General features: G+C 53.1%; 5 protein-coding genes across 6 annotated transcripts; 2 read left to right on the forward strand and 3 right to left on the reverse strand.

Annotated features, from left to right (window-relative positions):
* Positions 1-810: 810 nt before the first annotated feature.
* IUM83_11678 (putative secreted RxLR effector peptide protein) lies at positions 811-1,236 on the reverse strand (the record flags this gene model as incomplete). Its single annotated transcript, XM_067936251.1, has 1 exon — positions 811-1,236. The coding sequence occupies one exon, from the start codon at positions 1,234-1,236 to the stop codon at positions 811-813; it is 426 nt and encodes a 141-aa protein (XP_067798580.1).
* A 10,465-nt stretch (positions 1,237-11,701) lies between these two features.
* On the forward strand, positions 11,702-12,784 carry IUM83_11679 (Mitotic checkpoint protein BUB3; the record flags this gene model as incomplete). Its single annotated transcript, XM_067936252.1, has 2 exons — positions 11,702-12,624; positions 12,709-12,784. 2 exons carry the CDS (start codon positions 11,702-11,704, stop codon positions 12,782-12,784), a joined length of 999 nt encoding a protein of 332 aa, XP_067798497.1.
* Positions 12,785-13,415: 631 nt separating this feature from the next.
* Positions 13,416-14,942, reverse strand: IUM83_11680 (Pectate lyase; the record flags this gene model as incomplete). Of its 2 annotated transcripts, XM_067936254.1 has the most annotated exons (2): positions 14,159-14,162; positions 14,227-14,942. In XM_067936254.1, the coding sequence occupies 2 exons, from the start codon at positions 14,940-14,942 to the stop codon at positions 14,159-14,161; spliced, it is 720 nt and encodes a 239-aa protein (XP_067798662.1). The 2 variants fall into 2 exon arrangements, with proteins under 2 accessions (XP_067798663.1, XP_067798662.1); XM_067936253.1 differs by having other exon boundaries at positions 13,416-14,942.
* A 2,161-nt stretch (positions 14,943-17,103) lies between these two features.
* On the forward strand, positions 17,104-18,103 carry IUM83_11681 (Integrase catalytic core protein; the record flags this gene model as incomplete). The annotated part of the gene is made up of 2 exons (XM_067936255.1): positions 17,104-17,981; positions 18,061-18,103. 2 exons carry the CDS (start codon positions 17,104-17,106, stop codon positions 18,101-18,103), a joined length of 921 nt encoding a protein of 306 aa, XP_067798635.1.
* A 573-nt stretch (positions 18,104-18,676) lies between these two features.
* IUM83_11682 (pectate lyase) lies at positions 18,677-19,024 on the reverse strand (the record flags this gene model as incomplete). Its single annotated transcript, XM_067936256.1, has 1 exon — positions 18,677-19,024. One exon carries the CDS (start codon positions 19,022-19,024, stop codon positions 18,677-18,679), a length of 348 nt encoding a protein of 115 aa, XP_067798660.1.
* Between the last annotated feature and the right edge of the window lie 1,780 nt (positions 19,025-20,804).

Consider the following 20,804-nt stretch of genomic DNA (forward strand, 5'->3'; position numbering starts at 1 on the left):
ATACTGTTTTTGGCAAGGAATCCTGCTAATGTGTGAAGGTGAAATTGTAGTACAGCGGTGCTGCGACGATTTGGAAGGTGGTGGATGCGCAGTCTTGTCTAGCTACCTTGAATTAGCTACAATATATTAATTGCAATAACTTATTGTCGCGATAGGTCAAAAGCTGAGCCATTTTCGCCTGCCCGCAACAATGACACTGTCTAGACTGCCTACTTTCGAACTAATAGGCAAAGTCGACGGGGCATTGTCCGAACGAGCACTCAGGGGCAGAGATTCGTAGTAGCGCAAACATCGAAGTATTATAGAATTTTTGTTAATTTCCGTACCATTAATTAGGGGTTGTCAATTGTGCAGCAGCAAGCAAAAAAAATTTTGCAGCAGGACCAGAAGTTTTTGCGGCCATCTGATTGGCTGAGAGTGCTTTTTGCTACCTGCCCAAAAATCGATGATTTTTGGGCGCCGCCGAAGATCGTGCGCCATTTGAACACCCGCAAGAAACTCGATGACGCGCTCCACTCGCACTATACGCGCTGATGTGGCCAACAACGATGTCGGGGGCGAAGATCCTGAAGCAGCTGGCGTTCGTGGTGACGGAGGGACGGGCTGGCGATTAATCGTCTCGTGATTGGCGTAAAATGGATTTCGCGAAGAGTCGCAAAAAAAAATTCTGCTTGCTGCTGCACAATCGACAACCCCCATTAACAAACAAACAGTCAATTTACTAGAGTGTCCAGTATTTTGCCCTCTCAGCGGGAAATAACACGTCGATCTACACGATTCGGCAGATTAATATGGTCCCAACTTCCTTCGTTAGAATATTAAATGCTTTTGTGATTCGTACCACGCGTCAAAGTACGACTTGAAATACTTGTAGTTCGGCTGTGCGTGCAGTATTTCGTCCGATCCTTTGCCTACAAGCCCCAGTTTCCTAAACACGAACGTCGGCGGGAGCCTGTAGTAGAACCACACCTCCATCTGCAATCGAATGGTGACATCCGCCACACCCGGGATCTTGAACACCTGAGCTTTGATCTCAGATGGCAATTTCGACGGCAACTTAGCAGGCACGTTGGTCGGCAACAGTCTCTTCGGTGGCTTCAAGAATATAAGCTCAGCCGCGAGTTCCGGCGGTAGGTTTCCCAGCATTTTGACGCGTAGCTTCGCCGGGTTCATCTTGTTCTTGTTGCTCGTGAACAGGTCCATCACGGCCGTCGTAGCCTTCTTGCCCTTAAACAGTTTGGCGATAGAGCTGGGGAGTTTGGTCGTCCTCTCTTCTTGGTCGTCGCCACTTGGTGCTGGATATGCCGAAGCCTTAGATGAAGAGCCAGTAGACTCGATGCCTCCGCTGTTCAGCGTCTCTGCTACACGCAGGAACGGCTTGCCAGCAACCGCGCTCGGGTCTGTAGTTATGTTCTGGCGGCTGCCAGATGATGCCCCCAGATGATGAGCATCAGGGGGCTGGATTCATGTAAACAAGGATGATCCACCCATGTCGATGGAGCTGAGATCTCACCGAGGCCGTAGGATATCACACCTGGGTCATGGAGGCACGTGAGGGCGCTGTGAAAGCGCCTCGAGCCTCGTAGGGAACATTCACAGTCTCGGTTGCATTTTTTCTAAGCAGGCTAATTCATTCACTTTGCAATTTTCTCTTTTGGTCACGAGTCCCCGGTCGCGAACGCCAGGGACACAGAACAAAGCTAGCTTTAGTACTGTGTACTAATTGCAAAGAACCTCACTGTGCAAGTGGACTGCTGTGCAAGTTTTCTCTCTCCGGCTATGCAAGCTTCTCTCTCCGGCTGTGCAAGTCGACTCGTCGCTGTGCAAGCGCTTTCCTGACTGTGCAAGTCGCCCTGAACCCCCCGCTCCGTGATGGCCGGGTTCACACTTTCTGACGGCGAGGACCCGCCGGTCGAGCCCCTCGCCCCACAACTCCCCGTGGAGGCTGACGAGGGCCAGCCTGCAAGCCTCGCGCCGACCACGGCGGTCCCGTCAACCCAAGGTGCCGCTCCCCGTCGTCCCAGAGCACGCTCCCTGTCCCATGCTGGTGGTCCCTTTGCGCTGCCGCGCCGTGATTATTCCGGCGACGAGGACGTCGACATGGTGGACGTGAGCGGCGAAGCCAACGACGGGTCCGCTGAGAGGAAGGAGGAGGCGCCACCGAGCAAACGTGTGCAGACCATGCCAACCCTGCCAACCCCACCGGTGTTTCGAGGATCTACGGTACAAGACAAGCAGATGTTCATGAAGAAGTACGAAGCGTACTGTCGGCAGCTCTCCGCCTTGGAAACAGCATTCTTTCGGCCTTTCCGTATGCCTGTGGGCGCGTGTGTCGAAGATGAACGTCGCCGCCTCATCGCGCTGTTTGATATCTGCAAGCCCCTCGATGATATTACGGAGGAGGACTGGATCGACTACTTTTGGGAAGGGCGCATTGCGGGTGAGCTCGATTTTGACAAGGTGAAGGCGCTTATGATCACCAAGCTGAGCATGGACGTCCAGTTGGCGGACGCGGACTCGCGTATTTCAAAGCTCGCGCACGAGATGTACCAACTTCTCGAGAAGGAGAACATGGAGTGGATGGTGGAGATGGAGCCGAAGAAAATCGTTAGCTACCTTACCGATGCCCTGGCTCCAGATCAATTCCGGCGCACGGTGAAGAACGAGCTAGCGCGGGAGTCGAATAAGCCGCTCACCAAGAACGTCGTGGCATTTATCAAGTGGTTGCGCACCAGCTGCAAGGAGTATGTGCGCTGGGAGCCCCGAGCAAGTCCCAAGGCTCCATCTACGGGCAACCGCCCGCTAAGAAACCGATTCCACCTCCCACCAAAGCTGCCCCCACGAAAACACCCCCGACAGCGCGTCGCAAGCGGACCTGCCTGAAGTGTGGCAGTGAAGAACACCGGGTGAAAGATTGTCCCCGCACTGGTGCAGGGGAGGCGGAACAGCTCTTGCGAGAATGGCGGGAGAAGCGCGCGCCACCGGCCGCCGCGCCCGCTGAACCAGTCCACTTCGTCAAGGCCCTACAGCTTCAAGAGGTCCCTCTGCAAGCCGGAAGTAGCTGCCTGGCGCGCCTTGAAAATGTCCTCGACTTGGACAACGTGCTACTGGATTCAGGAGCGGATGTCAATGTGGCTAGCCGGGGGCTGATACACGAACTGAAGGATCGAAGTGTCGCTGTGCGGGAGGAGACCTGCACTCCCTGTACGTTGGCTACCTTCGATGGTAGTCATTTTGAAGTCACGAAGCGTGTCAGGTTCGGCGCTATCCAGGTCCAGACGACGGCGGGCCCATTGCTACTCCGCAACACGCCTGCTTGGGTGTTTGAGCATGAGAAAGAGAAGCATACTTTGGTGCTGTCACGCCCGGTGATGGAGCGGCTCGGCTATTCAGTGGATGCTATCTTGGTGCAAGCGTGTGACACCAGCCGCGAGTGGGATATGCAGGATCTCAGTGGAAGCGACGGGAGTGCCATCCATCTCATTCGAGAACCTTCCCTTCAACACGCACCGCCAAGAGCCGCCGAGATCAATGACGCCGAGCTGAGAGCGGCGACGCCAGACTTAGGGGTTGCGGTTGACAACGCCCAAGCGCAGGTGGCAGCGATTTTAGCGGACCGGGTCGTCGAGGCTGCGGACGCTGGATTAGCTCCTGAGGAAGTCGAGCGGCTGCGAACCATACTGCAGGACTACCAGGATGTGTTTCGCGTGGAGTTTGGTCGAAATCCTCCAGTACGCGTAGAGTCGCTACGCATTCGGCTTCGTGAAGGCGCCACTCCTGTGAGGAGCAACACACGACGGTATCCACCAGCTCACATGGCATACCTTGATCAGCATGTACAGGAGCTGCTAGATAACGGTCTGGCGTTCATTAACCCCTCGAGTCGCTGGGCATCCCCGCCGCATATTATTTCCAAGAGCGATCCTGGGACCTATCGAATTACTGTGGACATGAGAGCCGTGAATGCCAGGACGGAGCCAATCCTGTGGCCGATGCCTATCCTGGAGGCCGCCCTCGGATTGCTGGAAGGATCGACCTGCTACTTTACGCTTGACTGGTTTCGGGGCTATTGGCAGTTACCACTGGACCCCGCCTCTCAGGAGATGTTCGCTATCATGATGCATCGCGACATTATTACACCTACTAGGGTGTAGATGGGCGGGACAGACTCGGTTGCCTACTGCCAGCACGTGGTTGAGGAGGTATTCCGACCCGTCCTCTATAAAGGGGTGCTTGCCTGGCTAGATGACATCCTGGGCTACGTGACTGATCCTGTTAACCTGCTGGAGGTGTTGGAGCGCGTGCTCGCGGCGTGCCGCAGCTTTGGACTGAAATTACATCCGGGAAAGTGCCATTTTTTTCTTCAGGAGGCTAAATGGTGTGGAAAGTTGGTGAGCAAGGAGGGTATCCGTCACAGCCCTACGCGGGTGCAGGGCCTGGTCGAGATGCCGGGCCCCACAAATGCCGGCCAACTGCAGCAGCTAATGTGTGCTATCAACTGGATGAGACAGCATATCCCGCAATATGCGACCCTCGCTGCACCACTACTGGCCGTCGTGGACGCTGCCGCCAAGAAAGCTGGAAGTCGAAAATCAAAGCAACTCTCCAAGGTCTCTCTCTCTGAAGTTGGCTGGAATCGCGAGCATGTAGATGCTTTGGGCGTAGTTCGCGGGGCTTTGATGAAGATGGTGCCGCTTGCGCACCCGGATCCCACACAAGCCGTGTGTCTGTTTTGTGATGCGTCGCAAGATTCGTGGGGAGCCATCTGTACCCAAGTATCTGAGCAGGACCTGGGTAAGCCGTTGAGTGAGCAAGACCACCTTCCTCTTGCATTTCTAAGCGGGCGATTTACGGGGGCACAGCTCAAATGGCCTACGATTGAGAAGGAAGCCTACGCGATAGTCGAATCTGCGAAAAGGCTCGAGTACCTGCTACTACGTCCAGGAGGTTTCCATCTCTTCACGGACCACCGGAACCTGGTGTACATGTTCAACCCGTTCGCAACTGATTCCAGCATGCAGAGGTACCAAGCCGACAAGCTGCAACGCTGGTCAATGACGATGACCACCTATCGGTATGTCATCGAACACGTTCGTGGAGAAGACAATAGTTGGGCTGATCTGCTCAGTAGGTGGGGTAGTCCACCGACGCCCATGGGTCAATCGGTCGCTCGAGTGCATCAGATCGTGGTTGTGCCGGCGGTATCGCCACTCACGGAGAATTCTTTTGAGTGACCAACGTTTGCCGAAATTTGCGCCGCGCAGCAGCTGCAGGAGTCAAGGCCTGAGCATGTCACGTGGGACGAAAGTAAGGCATGTTTTGTGTTTGGAGGTGACCGAGTTTGGATCCCAGATAACGGCGATCTCATTCCGAGGATATGTGTGGTGGCGCACGCCGGAGGAAGCGGGCACCGAGGCGAACGCACCACCGCGTCAGCTATTTCTGCTTGGTGCTGGTGGCCTAAGCTCCGTGAAGATGTGTCCCGGTTTGTCAAGTCGTGTATTCATTGCGTCGCGACGCGTGATTCAAAGGAGCCACGCCCATACGGCCCCGCGGTACATGCCACCGCACCAAACGAAGTGCTGCATTTTGACTATCTCACGCTACCGGAAGATGAAGATTCAGGTAGCAAGTATATTCTGGTGCTGAAGGACGACTTTAGTGGCTTCGTGGAGCTGTGGACGACGGCAAACCCGGACGCCAGCTCATGTGCTGCGGCTTTGCAAGCGTGGTTCAACCGCTATGGTGTTGTGATGCAGTGGGTTTCCGATCAGGGTACCCATTCAAGAACCAAGTCATCGATGAACTCGCCAAGGCCGTCGGCGCAAATCACCACTTTACGACAGCCTACTGCCCGTGGGCAAACGGCACGGTGGAAGTGGTGAATCGGTTGCTGCTGAAATGCATGAGAGTGGTGCTAAGTGAGCGGCGCCTCTCCCCAGCGAAATGGGAAAGCATTGTTGGGATGGTGCAGGCAGCCCTGAACCAGCAACCATCAGACAAGTTAGGCGGGCGTGCTCTTGTTACAGCGTTCATGGGTCTCCCAGCCACCACCCCGCTATGGACGATTTTTTCGTCGGGATCCGTTTCCGAGATGGATGAAGGAACGCTGCACGTAAAGATTTAGGAACACTTATCGTCAACTGCCAAGGCGCTGGAGGCAATGCACAGAGATGTGGCGGAAATCGGTGACCAGCGCCGGATGCAAGCGCGAGCTCGTCGTGCCGCCCGAGCCAAGCCCCCGAATTTTGTCGTTGGTGATTTTGTGCTCGTTGCGTCGGTTGTAGTGGCCCCAAACAAGCTGTCGATCAAGTGGCAGGGTCCAAAACGCGTCACGAAGGCCGTTAGTGACTGGATCTTTGAAGTCGAAGACTTGGTGGGGCCCCATGTGACGTCTACACACCACGTGTCTCGACTGCGCTTCTACGCTGAGTCAGCGCGGGAAGTCACTGAAGACCTACTGCAACACGCTCTGCACACACAAGGCAGCCACTGTGTCGAATAATTCCGTGGGATTCGCCTTAACACCACTGCTAATCAGTGGCAGGTGGAGGTGAAATGGCTTGGCCTGGACGAGCTCGAGAATACGTGGGAATCCTATGCATCACTACACACGGATGTTCCGGTGCTGCTAGCTCGATACTGCGAGGCGCACAAGGAGGAGCCGCAGTTTGCAGAGATGCTGCAAGCCGTGTCTCGTCAACCAAGGGCTCGTCTACAGCGGTCTCGTCAATCCGGGTCTCGACACTCCACCGAGCAGTCGGCCCACCCCACCCGCCCGACACGCAGCCGCAGACACCGCTAACTCTACGGAGGGGAAGTGTTCTGGCGGCTGCCAGATGATACCCCCAGATGATGAGCATCAGGGGGCTGGATTCATGTAAACAAGGATGATCCACCCATGTCGATGGAGCTGAGATCTCACCGAGGCCGTAGGATATCACACCTGGGTCATGGAGGCACGTGAGGGCGCTGTGAAAGCGCCTCGAGCCTCGTAGGGAACATTCACAGTCTCGGTTGCATTTTTTCTAAGCAGGCTAATTCATTCACTTTGCAATTTTCTCTTTTGGTCACGAGTCCCCGGTCGCGAACGCCAGGGACACAGAACAAGTTAGAGTAGGACGTCTCGACGCAACACCGGGCATTGTAGGCGTCGAAACCTGAATGTTCTGGTCTATTCGAGCGCCATCGCTGCTGGCGAACAGGCCAGTTGCGACCACCAACGCGATACAGAGCAGTCGCATGGTTGCCGCGTGCAAATGCGGCAGGATTCGCCAGCAAGTTGTGCTCGAGAGGGAGGATTTCAAAGTGGCGGTACGGTACCTGAACCTTAGGTCGCGATGCGACCAGGTGCGAACATAAACCGATAACACCGATTTGGTACCACAATTGTATTATGTAATGTGGTGCGGAAGAGCACAAACAGTGTACATGTACATTTGCAAGATGTGCAGCCTAGATGAACGATGTCCTTCCGTCTATTTAAAGCCTGCAGTTGTTAGGAAATCAGCTATTATAGCCTTCATAGCACCCGAACAACTATTAAGAATGTCTTAATTTGTTCTCGAGTCGCGCAGGTTTCCCACCACGTAGTTTGCCGACAAACTAGTGTACCGTTATCGCGACGCAGTCCCATCTTCAGGAGGTGAAAATCATGCCAACCACCGCAGTGATTTGACTGCGACATCTACGATTGACTGGTGGCGATGAGCACGGCAATTGTACCTACTACCTCCGTTCGGAAATAGATAACCGTTTCCAATCATATTTCAGCCTACTCAACATAATTCCCCTTCTAAACCGATCGGCTTTGAATTCTGAATCTCCCGCGCTTTCCCCCGCTCACTGGCTACCACACACTGGCCCCCGCACACTGGCTTCTGGATTCAATTCGAAAGTTGGCGGCTGGGGGAGATTACGGATACGGGTAGTGAACGCCAGGCCGTCTGGGAAACCCTACTGCTTCGCAACGTAGGAGGCGTGCTGACACGTGGGGCGATCGTCCGGGTTGCAATGTACTTCCACGTGGGCCGCCAAGTTGTCGAGCGCATTTGGAAGCGTGGAATTAACTCGATGGGAGATCGAGTAGCAGCTGTGGTCAAGTCAAGAAAGAGTGCAAGATGGACCGCTGCCCCGCTGCCACTGCCAACCGCCCGGACGACTCTCGTCCCCCACCTCGCCGACGCTGCTGCGCCGAGGCCTGGAACGCCTGATTCGACGGATTCGACAGAGACGATGGAGCTGAACCTGAGGCTGCCGCTGGAGTTCTCCTGGATGGACGAGGAGCGTCCGCCTTTCGTGCCCGGACCGATTCCCCCCGTGTCTCGCATGTACATGCGCTACGTGCCTCACGCTCGACTTGGCGCGCGTCGTGTGCTGGAAGCGACGCGGGATCCGACGACGATGGAGGGCTCGGTTGCTGACGATGAGCGTGAGGCGAAGGCTGAGAGCGACGCTTGGACGGAGGACTCGCGCTTCCCGCTGCCAGCGCCCATGGAGCATATCATGAAGTCTAATGGTGGAAATGATTACCGGCTCGGTCATTTGCATAAGGACAAACTGATGCGAACGGACAGTCTTGCAACATCATTGCCATGCGATGCAACATCTCTCGCCAATGCGAGCGCCTCCCTGCTATCCATCGCAGCAAGTGTGACCCTCTTAGCACCCGAAGCCAAATCAAGTGCCCCTCAAATATGTAGTGAGATCTTAGATCCATTTTTGTGTATGTAGTGCGGCGGAACAAGAACGCCTGCGCCTCTCTGGACTGTGTCTTGCTTAGTGTCAACTCTAGATCTCCAGCCCCCCCCCTCACACACACAATTTAAACGCCTGCGCCTCTCTGGACTGTGCCTCGCTTGGTGTCAACTCTAGATCTCCAGCACTCCCACAATTTTATAATCAGGAAAATGAACGAGGCGGAGCGCTGCGCAAAAAAAAAACAAGTGGTTATCTATTTCCGAACGGAGGTAGTATTGTTACAGGTCATACAGTATACTCTATATGTTGCATGTATTTACCGTACTGTACTGTATAATATACATTGTAATACAGCTTCTTCAGTAATACTTTTCGCTACACTCACAGTGTCACTTTCGCTCTCGCTGCAAAGCAAACAGCAGAGTTTCAGGAATTCATGTACATTTGTACTACCTTAGTACTATAACTGTACATGTAGTACGAAGCTGTAGGCCCCATCCCATTGGGATTCCCAAGTGTTTTCGAGGAGTCAGCTGAGCCAGTCTTTGAAAAAAAAAATACTGTGCAATAATGTAACAACGGTTGACTCCTGCCTCGAGTCGTAGGTATAATGCTGAGGTTGACGTGCACTACATTGTAGTGCACGTTTTTACAATGTAGTGCACAGTTTTTTTTTTTTGGTTTGTATTGTAGTCACTTAGTTACTCTAACGACTTCTAATACATAGTGCACAGTTTTTACTTGTTGCGTTGAGGCCGTGCGTTGCAATGAACCCGTGGTTTACGGTACATATTTAATATCTTTGTATTGCCGCTTTCACTAATTTTGCCGCCCTATCAGGATTTCTTAATCGGACTTTGAGTGTAGTCACCATAGTGAAACTGCAAAACGAACGTCGGGTCGAATAACTTTAGCCCTCAGAACTACTTTAGATAGCAAGATGCAAGAGTTCCACTTTTTAGCAGAAGAAGGCACGATGTCTAGTACGGTTCGTTGCTGCTTGGCGATAAAGAAAGGTGAAGCACTGAGTAGATGCTGTGACAAGGGACGAGTGGCTCGGTTTGATTTCACAGTCGTATGCCATTGTAAGCGAGAAAACCCCGAATGGCTGAGTGATTCGCGGCATTCGGACTTTCTCGTCCTCTAAAAGGACTGCTAACTTTCCTCTATTTATAATCTGAGCTTTATTAACATTAGCACAGGTCAGAGCAAATCCCACCTTGCACCCTAGTCTCGTACTAGTATATCTTATTCTCAGTTTAAGACATCGACCTTGCCAAAATTTGTGAAAAGTACAACATTCAACAATATGAATAATAACGCCGAAAACCTGGCGCGAGCAGACTGTCGCAGCCTGCGAGTCGCAGCATTCCAAGTCGCCACTTTTGAGACAGTTTGGCCGGTATCATGCGTCACTCGTAAGTGTATCTATAGGGCAAACTACAGCAAATGTGCAACTTTCATTTTGCTTCGAAGGAAACTAGTTTAATAAATATGGGACATACTATCTACAGTATTAAAATACTGTACTTAGTAGATAGTATATGCAATAGTTATTACTAAAAAGCGTTATAATACCATACGGGAACCTATCTTATTACATTCTGAAAATATGTGTTCCCAATCAAACGTCAGATTGCTGAATCGAGATATTGCTCGAAAAGATTCGTATGTCGTTAGATTTTAAAAGGTACTGGTATTATGCTTTGCAATGCGTTTGTCGTTTTCACCTAGTGATTTGCCCGAGTTATAATATCTGGCGCCCGATATAAAAACAGATGGCCATTAAATCCTCCAAGTTATAATCGCCAGCCTCGATATCGATATCGATTTACGCTATCTGTGGTCGAATTGCCGATCCAAAAACGCAATTCGGGCCGATTTATTTTAAATCGCGATGGCTATGTACGGATTATAATGCCGCGCTTTATATATAAAATATGCAACTGGACACTTACATCTGGACACTTGACGAGTGGTCGGCAGTTTTAGAAACCTTCATCGTGCACAAGTGCAGAATGTACTCTCTCGACTACCGTTGACGGACTGTTTTTCTTATGCATGTATATGGAATCTGTATACAGGATGTTAGCGATATATTTGGGCCTAACGTGCGAACACTGCAACGTTGGTACAAGTTGTTTTTGACCGATGGTGTGGTTGATGAAGGAGATCGAACTAACCGCTCGTCGCGTTGGCCGAGTGCCGTGGTTACCCGTGTTCGAAAGTACGTGAAAGCCCACCCTACATTTTATTTAGAGGAGCTACAGCAGCTCATACGAAACGCTTTTCCAAAAGTAAAATGGTAGTGTAGTATCAACATGTGATCTTACATGGCGGGGAGCTGCTCGGGCCACAGAGAAGCGGAAAGCCTGGTGATGCAGGAGCCGCTCGTGCACTCACAGACGAAGCTAACGAGCCGTTAAACACGTCCAACAGAGCCGTCAGTGGCCGGCGGCGTTACCTCGGTGTCCTGAGTACCAACGATGCGCCCGTTATGTTAAGTAGGAAGAGGTGGTGCGACCTGGAGGTCGATTTACTACCATTTCGCATTTTTATGTCTTCGAATTATTTTATCTCAGAGATCGATCTAAGCCCTAAATCCGAGCGACAAAATATCTGCAAACCACAATAGTACATGTATTATACTTCGTACTCCAGAACACTTTACAAAAAATAACAATAAGACTGATTTGAAAAATCAAAACTAGCAAGTTCAGTACTTCCTTGTCCGCGTCAGGGTTGGCTGAGCCGTGGCAGCCGCAGCTTCCTTGTGATGGTGGTGCGTCGAACGCCGCCATCTCGCAGATTTTTGATGTTGTAAAATGCGGTTTAGTCAGCTACTATTAATATAGTCGTCTCTAATGTGGTACATGTATTATAATTGTATCTCGGTCGCGCACAATCAAAACCTATTCCCAATTAATTAATTAATTGACTATGCCGCGCCTCCAGTAGTAATCCCCAATATTATAATACTACTAGTATTAATAACTGGAAGATGGCGACCGCCGCTGCGGACGTGGAGGTGCAGGCGCCGCCGAGCGACGGCGTGTCCTGCGTGCGCTTCGGCGCGCGCTCGCAGCATCTGCTGGCGTCGTCGTGGGACGCGACGCTGCGCGTGTACGACGGCGCGCGGCTGCGCGCGCGCGTGGAGCTGGAGGCGCCCGTGCTGAGCTGCTGCTTCGGGCAGGGCGAGGGCGAGGCGTTCGCGGGCGGCCTGGACTGCGCCGTGAAGCAGGTGGACCTGGCCACGCGCCGCGTGATTGCCACGCTGGGCACGCACGCCGCCGCGGTGCGCCACGTGGGCTACGCGCCGGAGTTCGGGCTGGCGGTGAGCGGCGGCTGGGACGGCGCCGTCAAGGTCTTCGACGCGCGCAGCGGCGGCGGCGCGCAGCTCCACGCGGCGCAGCTGCCCGGCAAGGTGTTCGCGCTGGACGCGCGTGCGCACGTGCTGGCCGCGGCCTCGTCCGAGCGGCAGCTGGCCGTGTTCGACCTGCGCAACCTGGCGCGGCCCGTGCTGCAGAAGGAGAGCCCGCTCAAGTTCCAGACGCGCTGCGTGCGCGTGTTCCCGGACCTCTCGGGCGTCGCGCTCGGCTCCGTGGAGGGCCGCGTGGCGCTCGAGTACCTGGCGGACGACACGACGGACGGCAAGCGGCGCAGCTACGCGTTCAAGTGCCACCGCGGCAAGGAGGACGGCCAGACGCTCATCTACCCCGTCAACTGCATCGCCTTCCACCCGACGCACGGCACGTTCGCCACGGGCGGCTGCGACGGCGTCGTGAACTTGTGGGACGGCGCCAACAAGAAGCGCATCACGCACCTGCGCCAGTACCCGACGAGCATCGCCGCCATGGACTTCAGCCCCGACGGAGCCACGCTGGCCATCGCCGCCTCGTACACGTACGAGCAGGGCGAGAAGGAGTACGTGCCGTTGTGCTGTGGACGGCGGTTTTGTGTGGTGGTAGTTGGGGGTGTTGACATTTTTGTTTTGTTTTGTTTCCGCAGCCACCCGAACGACGCCATCTTCCTCCACGCCGTGCAGGACTCGGAGGTGCGACCCAAGAAGAAGGCGGCAGCATAGGCGCCAGTGGAGCAGTTGCAAGGGATGAAGTTGCGTGGTATGAGGACGATGATGCAATCGCCTCACTCAACAAGGAAAGAGCTCAAGCGGTCTTCTTTCTGGCTGCGCAAAGACCGAGTACGTTGACGAGAAATAGAACTGCCATGCTGATGACCTGCAGGTATTTATCTCGTGTTGCTTGCTTTTGAAGCTCATGGCAGAAGGTGACAGGCATACACGGTCGTCTACAGAAGGAATGTGCCTCTCAGTAGATTGAAAAGCACGCCGGTCGTTCTCGTATGCATCAAACTATCGGTCCAATCGGTTTTCAGGCTGGAGGCAAGGAAGGTTGGACTTCGCGCAAGTTTGTTTTCGCCTGGTGATCACACGAAAGAATTAATGCACGCAGATGGTTATCAGTCGCCGTGCCACGTCGGAAGCGACAGTATCCCGGCGCCTAAAACTTCAACTCGACGACAACCGGATCATGTAAAGGATACCGTGAGACCAAGTCATCGTGGCTGCGCTTCGTTGCACATGCGTTTGGGTGATCAGGGCACAAACACAGCAATGCACGTTGAAACGTTGTGGAAGCTGGATATTGGAGTTGAGTTACGCAAAAGGCCAAGCTACTGGCCTGGGAGTCCATACACTACTGTCGGATACGGGTAGCACGACACTTGACAGCATTTTCAGTCGCCGTCGTAGTGTTTGCAGCTGTTGTGGTTTCGGTCTCATTGGTGTCTGTTTTGGCTGATGTGAACGTGGCCGTCTCCGAGTCGGCGTCCCCTGCAACGCTGCTTGTGCTGCTTGCCTGCACTGGTGCGCTCTCAGACACCGCAGCACTAGCTGACGTGTTGCTGGCCGCTGAAGAGGCATCGCTGCTGGTGGAACTAACTGCCGTGCTGGTCATCGAAGTCGTGTCTTCAGCTGTGCTGGAAATAGTCGACGACATCGAGATGGAGCTTGAAACCGAGCCGACACCAAAGCTAGCGGTGGCTGCCGTGAACTGGGAGGCTGCCGCGATCGCGTACCCGCCGATCTGCGTTTTGTAGCTGCTCAGGATACTCGTCACTGCGTCTTCGTTGTACCCGGACAGAGTTCCGCTGTCCGTCAGCACGTTCAGCTCGCAGTCACGACTCAGGCTCGACTCGCAGTCGCTGGCTGCCGTCGGCACGAAGAAGTTACCGTCCTCGTCGTCGAGGTTGGGAGTCGTGACCGCGTCGAAGTAGTTTCCCTCCGCTAGCACGTACGCGCTGGCCGCCACGTCGAAAGCATGACCTGAATTGTCGTAAAAGTAGTTGTTGGCGGCGTGCACCACAACACTCTGGTCGGCAGTACCTCCAATCTTCGGCGAACGGCCGGATGTCTCGTGGATGTAGTTGTTGACCAGGCTTATCTGCGTCGTCTCTCCGTACAACAAGAAGCCCCAGTAGTGGCGTCCGTCGCATGATGCCGAGTACTCAGTGTTGCCGTCGAAGTCCGAGTTGCTGATGGTGAGGCCCATTGCGCCCGAGAAGTTGACCACCACCATTTGACGCCCAATCCTCGAGACCTTGACGTGGTCGACCCAGATACCCGACGGCGCCTTGTCGTCGGCACCACGAATGGTAATGGCGTCGCCGCCCCACACGAGGTGCGGGTTCAACTCCGTGATGTGGATATTCTGCACGATCACATTGCTGCCTTCGATGATCAGGCCCTTGCCGTATAACACGCCGGCTGTGCCTTCACCCACGAGGGTCTTGTTACTGGCCACGACGAGCGGGTTCTTGGCGGCGTTGTCGTAAGTTACCTCCACGGCGATGCCATCACTATCACATCCGCCGGTTTGGGACATCGCTGTGTCGCCATCCATGAGGATGACGTCCTGCGACTTGTATCCGTTGTTCTTAGCGATGCACTCCTGGTTGAAGGTGGGTCTACACCCGGTCTCTGTGGTGGATCCTTCGGTGCCGGTGAAGTTCAAGGTCTGCTGCAGCACAATGACCCGGGGCTCGTCGTCGCTGAGATAAGTGGAGAGCTCGTCGATGGAGGTTGGATAGACTGGATCAACGCTGCCGCCGCCAGTGGTTCCAGCAGCGAAGCCCGTTGGTGAACTAGTATCAATTGTAGCGGCTCCGACGATTGCGACAGCGGTTGCCATCGCCGTCAGCGACATGTGGAAGGACGAAAGCATCGTCGCGTGTCTTGGAGTTGGCGTACGTTGCTTCGAAGCGCGCAAATCGAGAAGTGAGGAGTGCAATTCACCTAATAAGGGGTTCTGCCTCGATCCCTCTCTACATATGGCTGTCAACTAAAAGCACCGTCGTGCATAATGGAGCTTTAGGGTGTGGTCCTGTGTTGCGAGATACTCCCGTGATCCATCGGACCAGAACGGTGACTGAGGTCAGTGAACATTCGACCAGTTGAAGTTGATCTTTGCAATACTTAACCAAAATTCGCGTTTTGGCTTCATCGACACGGGCCATTGCACCCCAGCGGCTGTTGCTCGAGCACGGCATTCGCGTCAAACGTTGGACGTCTCTGATAGGCTCTGCGTTCACGTTAATAGGAACTCTCCTTTACGTGATTGCTTTCGACACCCAACTCGTGTACTTCAGTTCATCGGGCTGTGGTGTACGATTTTTTTTACGCGCGGTGATGATGCTAAAGTAAATTACATTTCATGAAAACAAGACAACTCCCTTATGTTCAGTAGGTTTATTGTGTGTTTCACACATTTTGGCCAAGTCGATGTCTTAAAACTGGGAATAAGCGAGACTACATTTGCGTTACCACGACGCTGAGTGCGTTCCGTGGACACTCTGGTTACTACAGCATGTTTGAAGGTGAAGTTGGTTGAGTACCGACTAATGTGCTTGTTGAGGTAGAGTGTGGTAGTTGAGGTCTTTGACCATGATACCTGTGACAATGAGAGAGTTAATCTTTACGACCCAGCCTCAAAGCCCACCGGTGGGCTCGGTAAAAAGTCCACGCGTGGGATCATAATCAATGCAAACAAATGTATTCGAAATAGCGTTGATAGACCTTTTTAGCCAAGCTACGGCATACTCAAGTGAAGCGAATGGCATTCGCGGCCGGTTTTCAGCCCGCATACGCCGAAGAAAGAGTTCTGGTCAGGTTCGGAGCAACCAAAACAATAGAACGAGGCCTTCCGGCCACACACGTTGCACTTACGTTGAGCTCGCAAGATCGTGCCAGTCATGCGCTGGTACTGCGGCAGTGTGCTGAAAGCAACTAGTGTGTGTACTGGTGCTGGCACGAAATCTCCTGTAGCACCAACCCTGGTCGAGCGCTCCATTTTGTACTCGTTAAAAATTAACTGGTAGGCAAGTTGTGCAATGAATGAGTTGAAGTCCACGATAGATGAGTCCAGAGAGCCTGATTTAACTGCTTCGTACGTGTATGCTATGTACGCATCCACTACAACCATACCGAACAAAGTGGAAAAAAGACGATGGTGCCAGCGCTTCGTATGCCAAATACGCTCCAACTCCAAGCTTCCTTGTCGGTAGTGATCGTGGACATCCACACACGAAAACTTTGAATAAAACAGCTCCACCATTTGTGGGCGTTGAATACGCCGTCCATATTGCAACGTGACTATCTGGTCCCCGTCAACGATCAGTTTGTGGCGACGGCGAACGCTATCGCTACCAGGGAGTGACGTCCCTCGGTTGGAGATGATACACTTAGGATTCCGATCAGCCCAAGCTGGACATACAGGACCCTCTTACAGCAGAGGTACTCCGTGAGCGTCATGACGAGCACTCCGACGCAAGCGCCACCAACACTGACACTCCAGTCCGAGCTACAGAACAAGAAGGCACGCTAGAATGCAACGACCAGAATGAAGAAGATGATGAAGCCGGAGTTCCTGACGATTTTGGACGGCCAATCCCCGCTGAATCCTCCGACGCGTCTTTGGAAGACGCGAGTACAGTGAACCCACTGACTTTGAGCTGCCACAGTCATTTATTGACGCTTTTGCGGTACCTGCGTACGCCATGATAACCATCAAGGCAGCCGACCATGAAAAAGAACCCCAGTCGGTGGCAGAAGCAAAGCGGAGCAAGCACCGGGCCGAGTGGAAAGCTGCCATGGACAAGGAGCTTGCTGAGCAGGACGCCAATGGCACCTGAGAGCTGGTCGAAGCACCCGACGGAGCCAACATTGTCACGTCCAAATGGGTTTACAAGATGAAATTCAGCAGCAACGGCGAGCTGGAGCGGTTCAAAGCTCGCTTGGTGGCACGCGGATTCACCCAGAGGTACGGCATCGACTTCGAGTCCACCTTCTCGCCGGTTTTAAAGATTTCCAGCTTACGGTTCATTGTGATGCTAGCTGCGATCTGGAAAGTCAAGCTCCACCAAGGTGATGTCCCGAATGCGTACTTAAAGTCAGACCTGGACAAGCCGATCTACCTCAAGCCACCTACTGGAACAACTGATACCAACGACCATCGCGTGTGGCTACTCCTAAAAGGGCTCTACGGCTTGAAGCAGAGCGGCAAGCTGTGGAACGACCTTATCGATTCGTTCTTACAAGCGAAGGGCTTCCAGAGATCCCGCATGGACCCGTGCCTTTACTTCCTCCGGCAACACGGCGCACTCTGTGTTTTGGGGCTCTACGTGGATGACATCCTTATTGTGAGTCAAAACCCAACGCTATCTGATCAAGTGATGACTAAACTCACCGAGCGATTTGATATCAAGGACCTCGGCGACGCTCAAAAGTGCCTCGGGATCTGGATTGGTTACACTACGGATGGAATCACTATTCACCAGCAGCAGACTACGCTGGATCTGCTCGCCAAAATGGGTATGGACCAGTGCAAAGCGGCCTCAACTCCTATGGAAGTCAACCATCGCTTCTTCGAGGAGAATGGGGACCCGTTCCACGACACCACACTTTACCGTGAAGCGATTGGCAGCCTGCTATGGATATCAAATTGCACACGTCCCGACATCGCTACCGCGACCAACTTCCTCTCTCGCTTTATTTCGTGCCCAACACTGGTACACTGGAACGGGGTAAAGAGGATTCTCCGGTATCTGAAAGGTACGGCCGACATCGGTCTGTTTTACAAGTTTGAGAATGACATCGCAACAAAACTACAGCCGATCATCTATCCTGACGCGAACTGGGCCGGTGATTCGTCGAGCACAAAGTCAACGAGCGGCTCAGTGCTCCAGATCAACGGCATGACCATATCGTGGTCGTCGCGGAAGCAAACTACCGTGGCCTTGTCAACTATGGAGGCTGAATACGTCGCTGCGTGCTCTGCTGTCCAGGACTGCATCGGAACCCACCAACTTCTCCAAGAGCTCGGGTTGATGCAGCTAACTGATGCAATTCTACTTCGCGTGGATAACCAGTCAGCTATAAAATCGATGGAGAACGCAGTCACCACTCAGTGCACCCGCCACTTACAGATCAAGTATCACTTCATCCGGGACGCAATCGCCAACATGAAAGTTCAAGTGGAATATTGCCCCACTCAGCAGCAGCTTGCCGATATTTTTTACGAAAGCCACCGATCGCATCATTTTCGGACGAATGTGCAGCATGCTCCGCCACACAAGTCATGCTTGAGGGGGAGTGTTGCAACATCAAATTCGTGCAAGCATTACTCCGGCGATATGTGGCCCGCGAGAGCGACAGACGCACACACGCGGGGAAATCATCTACCGCACATGCTCATTTCAATTCAGCTGAGAGGACAGGCAACGAGTGCGACCTTGACCTCCAGCCAGCTACCACAGCTTCACAGCACCACAGAGGAGACAAAGGGGATAGCCCTACATGTAGGCCGAGCTTCGAGCTCTAGTTCTTTCTCATTCTCACTTTCACCTGCTACCCAACAAACAACTTGAGTCTCCTACATCGCCGCGCTCTTCAGCCGACTTCCTAGCCTTCCATCACATCGCCATCCATGAGGATGACGTCCTGCGACTTGTATCCGTTGTTCTCAGCGATGCACTCCTGGTTGAAGGTGGGTCTACACCCGGTCTCTGTGGTGGATCCTTCGGTGCCGGTGAAGTTCAAGGTCTGCTGCAGCACAATGACCCGGGGCTCGTCGTCGCTGAGATAAGTGGAGAGCTCGTCGATGGAGGTTGGATAGACTGGATCAACGCTGCCGCCGCCAGTGGTTCCAGCAGCGAAGCCCGTTGGTGAACTAGTATCAATTGTAGCGGCTCCGACGATTGCGACAGCGGTTGCCATCGCCGTCAGCGACATGTGGAAGGACGAAAGCATCGTCGCGTGTCTTGGAGTTGGCGTACGTTGCTTCGAAGCGCGCAAATCGAGAAGTGAGGAGTGCAATTCACCTAATAAGGGGTTCTGCCTCGATCCCTCTCTACATATGGCTGTCAACTAAAAGCACCGTCGTGCATAATGGAGCTTTAGGGTGTGGTCCTGTGTTGCGAGATACTCCCGTGATCCATCGGACCAGAACGGTGACTGAGGTCAGTGAACATTCGACCAGTTGAAGTTGATCTTTGCAATACTTAACCAAAATTCGCGTTTTGGCTTCATCGACACGGGCCATTGCACCCCAGCGGCTGTTGCTCGAGCACGGCATTCGCGTCAAACGTTGGACGTCTCTGATAGGCTCTGCGTTCACGTTAATAGGAACTCTCCTTTACGTGATTGCTTTCGACACCCAACTCGTGTACTTCAGTTCATCGGGCTGTGGTGTACGATTTTTTTACGCGCGGTGATGATGCTAAAGTAAATTACATTTCATGAAAACAAGACAACTCCCTTATGTTCAGTAGGTTTATTGTGTGTTTCACACATTTTGGCCAAGTCGATGTCTTAAAACTGGGAATAAGCGAGACTACATTTGCGTTACCACGACGCTGAGTGCGTTCCGTGGACACTCTGGTTACTACAGCATGTTTGAAGGTGAAGTTGGTTGAGTACCGACTAATGTGCTTGTTGAGGTAGAGTGTGGTAGTTGAGGTCTTTGACCATGATACCTGTGACAATGAGAGAGTTAATCTTTACGACCCAGCCTCAAAGCCCACCGGTGGGCTCGGTAAAAAGTCCACGCGTGGGATCATAATCAATGCAAACAAATGTATTCGAAATAGCGTTGATAGACCTTTTTAGCCAAGCTACGGCATACTCAAGTGAAGCGAATGGCATTCGCGGCCGGTTTTCAGCCCGCATACGCCGAAGAAAGAGTTCTGGTCAGGTTCGGAGCAACCAAAACAATAGAACGAGGCCTTCCGGCCACACACGTTGCACTTACGTTGAGCTCGCAAGATCGTGCCAGTCATGCGCTGGTACTGCGGCAGTGTGCTGAAAGCAACTAGTGTGTGTACTGGTGCTGGCACGAAATCTCCTGTAGCACCAACCCTGGTCGAGCGCTCCATTTTGTACTCGTTAAAAATTAACTGGTAGGCAAGTTGTGCAATGAATGAGTTGAAGTCCACGATAGATGAGTCCAGAGAGCCTGATTTAACTGCTTCGTACGTGTATGCTATGTACGCATCCACTACAACCATACCGAACAAAGTGGAAAAAAGACGATGGTGCCAGCGCTTCGTATGCCAAATACGCTCCAACTCCAAGCTTCCTTGTCGGTAGTGATCGTGGACATCCACACACGAAAACTTTGAATAAAACAGCTCCACCATTTGTGGGCGTTGAATACGCCGTCCATATTGCAACGTGACTATCTGGTCCCCGTCAACGATCAGTTTGTGGCGACGGCGAACGCTATCGCTACCAGGGAGTGACGTCCCTCGGTTGGAGATGATACACTTAGGATTCCGACCAGCCCAACAAAGAGCGTACATCGCTTACCCGGATGTGGTTAAGCTCTGGAGCAATTTGACATCACCGCGTGTAGGATCAGTTGAAAACCAATCGGCAAAATATTTTTAGGGTATTCGCACGAAGCCGTTTTGACCATACTGAAAAGTCCATTCAGCTGCTCTAATTGAACAAGTGTCTTGACCGACGGAAATGCACTATCCGCAACTACCGTTCGTCCTGTCCCCTTGCAAGCCTCAGTGAGACGGAGGAT

The sequence above is a fragment of the Phytophthora cinnamomi genome (genome assembly GCF_018691715.1).
Source record: "Phytophthora cinnamomi strain GKB4 chromosome Unknown Contig8, whole genome shotgun sequence".
Classification (NCBI taxonomy): domain Eukaryota; phylum Oomycota; class Peronosporomycetes; order Peronosporales; family Peronosporaceae; genus Phytophthora; species Phytophthora cinnamomi.